The sequence below is a fragment of the Notothenia coriiceps genome, unplaced genomic scaffold, assembly GCF_000735185.1.
Source record: "Notothenia coriiceps isolate Sejong01 unplaced genomic scaffold, NC01 NC01_scaffold00018515, whole genome shotgun sequence".
Lineage (NCBI taxonomy): Eukaryota > Metazoa > Chordata > Actinopteri > Perciformes > Nototheniidae > Notothenia > Notothenia coriiceps.
The window spans coordinates 1-3,192 of record NW_011351216.1 but is presented as its reverse complement, the minus strand read 5'-3'; the positions used below and the strand labels follow the sequence as shown (position 1 = coordinate 3,192).

General features: G+C 37.6%; 1 protein-coding gene across 1 annotated transcript; it reads right to left on the bottom strand.

Moving 5' to 3' along the window:
- Window positions 1-876: 876 nt before the first annotated feature.
- LOC104951103 (general transcription factor IIF subunit 2-like) lies at window positions 877-2,529 on the bottom strand. The gene is made up of 3 exons (XM_010777740.1): window positions 2,333-2,529; window positions 1,851-1,994; window positions 877-1,491 (listed from the first exon to the last, which is right to left on the bottom strand). The coding sequence occupies exons 1-3, from the start codon at window positions 2,468-2,470 to the stop codon at window positions 1,369-1,371; spliced, it is 405 nt and encodes a 134-aa protein (XP_010776042.1). The 5' UTR covers window positions 2,471-2,529; the 3' UTR covers window positions 877-1,368.
- Between the last annotated feature and the right edge of the window lie 663 nt (window positions 2,530-3,192).

Genomic DNA, 3,192 nt, shown 5'->3' with positions numbered 1-3,192 from the left:
CACTGGTCAGCTTTCTGTCCCCAGAGTCAGAACTAAACATGGAGAAGCAGCATTCAGTTATTTATGCTCAAAATATCTGGAACAAACTACCATAAAACTGCCGGTCCGCTGCAACTTCTAATTCTAAATCCAGGCTGAAGACGTTTATTTTTGCCGCTGCTTTTAATTGAACTATTCACATCTTAAACGGCACTGTATATTTTCTTTGCTTTTATGCCATTTTTGTTAAGCGCTTTGAATTGCCTTGTGTTGAAAGGTGCTATATAAAGTAGAAGACAGACTCGGCACTTTTGAAACGGTGGGGATTATGACAATGTATGATCTGTTTGGTATTTTGAGCCAAACACTTCAGAGACATGTTTGTATATGATAGGGGTCTTTTGATTACACCTGAAACCATCATAACTGTCAAATTTGAATACTGTACATTTTAATGCACTACAAATGATGTTGCCTTGGTTTAGGGCTGCTCAATTAATCGCAATTACGATTTTGGCTTGCAACAATCATGAAAACAACATAATCGAAATAAATTGAGTTCAGAGTAATCAACTGTTAAAAACATACTGTTCACATTTTCTTTTTCAATAAATGGATGTTTTCCAAGTAAATGGATAATCGTTTTTAATAATCGTGATATCAATTAATGACCCAAATAATCGAGATTAGGATTTTTGCCATAATCAAGCCGCCCTACCTTGGTTATGATCTATAACATTTGATTACATGTGTAGCCACAAGTTGCAGTAAAGGTCAGATTTTAGTTTCCTCCAGACGATTTGACGAAAGGGTTTTTATGGTTGTTCCACTATTTAGTTGCTGTAGGGGTGTTCTTGGGCAAGGTGGTATGATTGATGAACTTCTTGTACAAAGTAAAATTTTCTATTAAAACACATTTATTGTATTTGTCATATGTAAACCTTTAAAATTACAGATAAAACAGGCAAATACGTCAAGCACAAATGTAGAATAACAGCAATCTTTTACAAATATTTTAACTCAAATGTCTAAAAAAAGAATCAGTCACATCCTTTTCTTATAAACCTGTTACCTCTAAATAGTTTTGTAACATTTTATACTTGCTAACCAGAGGTAAATTCATTACATCCATTACCTCAAGGGTGTGCTGGAGCTGTGACAAACTACATCAGGAAGAGACGCTCAAACATTATCCAAATGCCCCTTGTAGTCTCCTACATAATACCAAGATACAACCTCTTCCTGTAAAACATTAACTTTGCAGGATCACAGCATCCAGTGTGTTCTGAGACTTGATAGGAGAAAAAATTAGGAGAGAACACCAAGGTCCAGCCAAGGCCTCGCCTGGGGAATAAAAACATGGAGCATCGGCCTTGGGAGGGACAGAAACTATTCGTCAGTCTTTTCATCGTCTTGATAATGTCGGTATTCTGGTTTGAGCTCCCAGGTATTCTTGTGTGTTCCCTTCACGTTGTAAACGCCAATGTCACGCAAGATTTCCTTCAAGTAAGTCTGGGAGAGGAAACAGACCAAGTATGAGAAAAGATTAATACAATGCTCTAATTCAATGTGAATAAAGCATTATAAAAAAAAAGGGGATAGCAAGTCGATAATCAGCAATTTCAAAACAGTAAGCAACCATTTTAAACAAGTGTATCATTCTATTATCCAACTCTATGGTGGACTGTAGTAAAACAGCAACATTAGCATATTAAGAGTACTCGGCTATGGAGAAATATTGATTCAGATCATGGCTGATAAACAACCCATGGAATAACACATCTGATGTGCTTCTTCGTGATTTAAAAGCACTGAAAATCATTCAAACAGCGTGCTAAAAAAGAAGCCCCCGTGTTGCCCTCCAGTCTTACCACAGGCTGTTTGGTGATATCCACCAGGTCTTTGATGTTGTAGAACTGGTGCTTTTCAAAAGCAGAAAACAACATGTCCAACACCTGCTGTTTGTCCAGTCTGGCCCTCTTGCCTTCTTCCTTCTTTTTCCGGTCATACTCAAGCTGTAACGAAAGGTTAAACAGACAGAGGTCAGAAAACATATCACTGCATTTGCATGTCATGACTACTATAAACAGGACACATTTAATTACTTAAGGAAATAAAATGCGTTCCTATGTGTAAAGTCTATTAATTACTATATTCTATAGACAAAACATGTTGAAGGGGAGCTTAGCTTGACATAGGCAGATCATCCCTAAGGTCATTGCCAAACAATATGCTTTGCAGAATGTGCTTTTAAAGATGTAGTGGATAGTTCATATTGCACCAATAAATTGCACGCTACACATTTTTATGGAACATGCCAAAACAAATTGAGTAGTTTAATAATCTGTCTTACATTGTAGGTATGGTTGGCCACAGGTTTGTAGTTGCTGGTGACCGCTTTCTCTAACTGCTGGGACAGCCTGACTGGCTTGGCCAATTCTTCAAGTTGTAACCTGTTAAAAACCATGATGATCACTGCATGACATACCATCCACACTTATTCACCTGGAAAAATTACAAACACCAGAGCGATGTAGTTCAATGTAACCAACTGCAATTCCTACGAACTTATGTGATCTTCAGCATATTTTAAACATTTATTGTATTTTAATAATACATTGGTTCTAGTGTTTATTTTGTAATCATACAGGGTTTTATTCCAAGTCAACTACCCAAATGAGATGATATACAGTGGGGCAAAAAAGTATTTAGTCAGCCACCAATTGTGCAAGTTCTCCCACTTAAAAAGATGAGAGGCCTGTCATTTTCATCCAAGGTATACCTCAACTATGAGAGACAAAATGAGAAGAAAAAAAAATCCAGAAAATCACATTGTCTGATTTTTAAAGACTTTATTTGCAAATTATGGTGGAAAATAAGTATTTGGTCAACACCAAAAGTTCATCTCAATACTTTGTTATATACCCTTTGTTGGCAATGACAGAGGTCAAACGTTTTCTGTAAGTCTTCACAAGGTTTTCACACACTGTTGTTGGTATTTTGGCCCATTCCTCCATGCAGATCTCCTCTAGAGCAGTGATGTTTTGGGGCTGTCGCTGGGCAACACAGACTTTCAACTCCCTCCAAAGATTTTCTATGGGGTTGAGATCTGGAGACTGGCTAGGCCACTCCAGGACCTTGAAATGCTTCTTACAAAGCCACTCCTTCGTTGCCCGGGCGGTGTGTTTGGGATCATTGTCATGCTGAAAGACC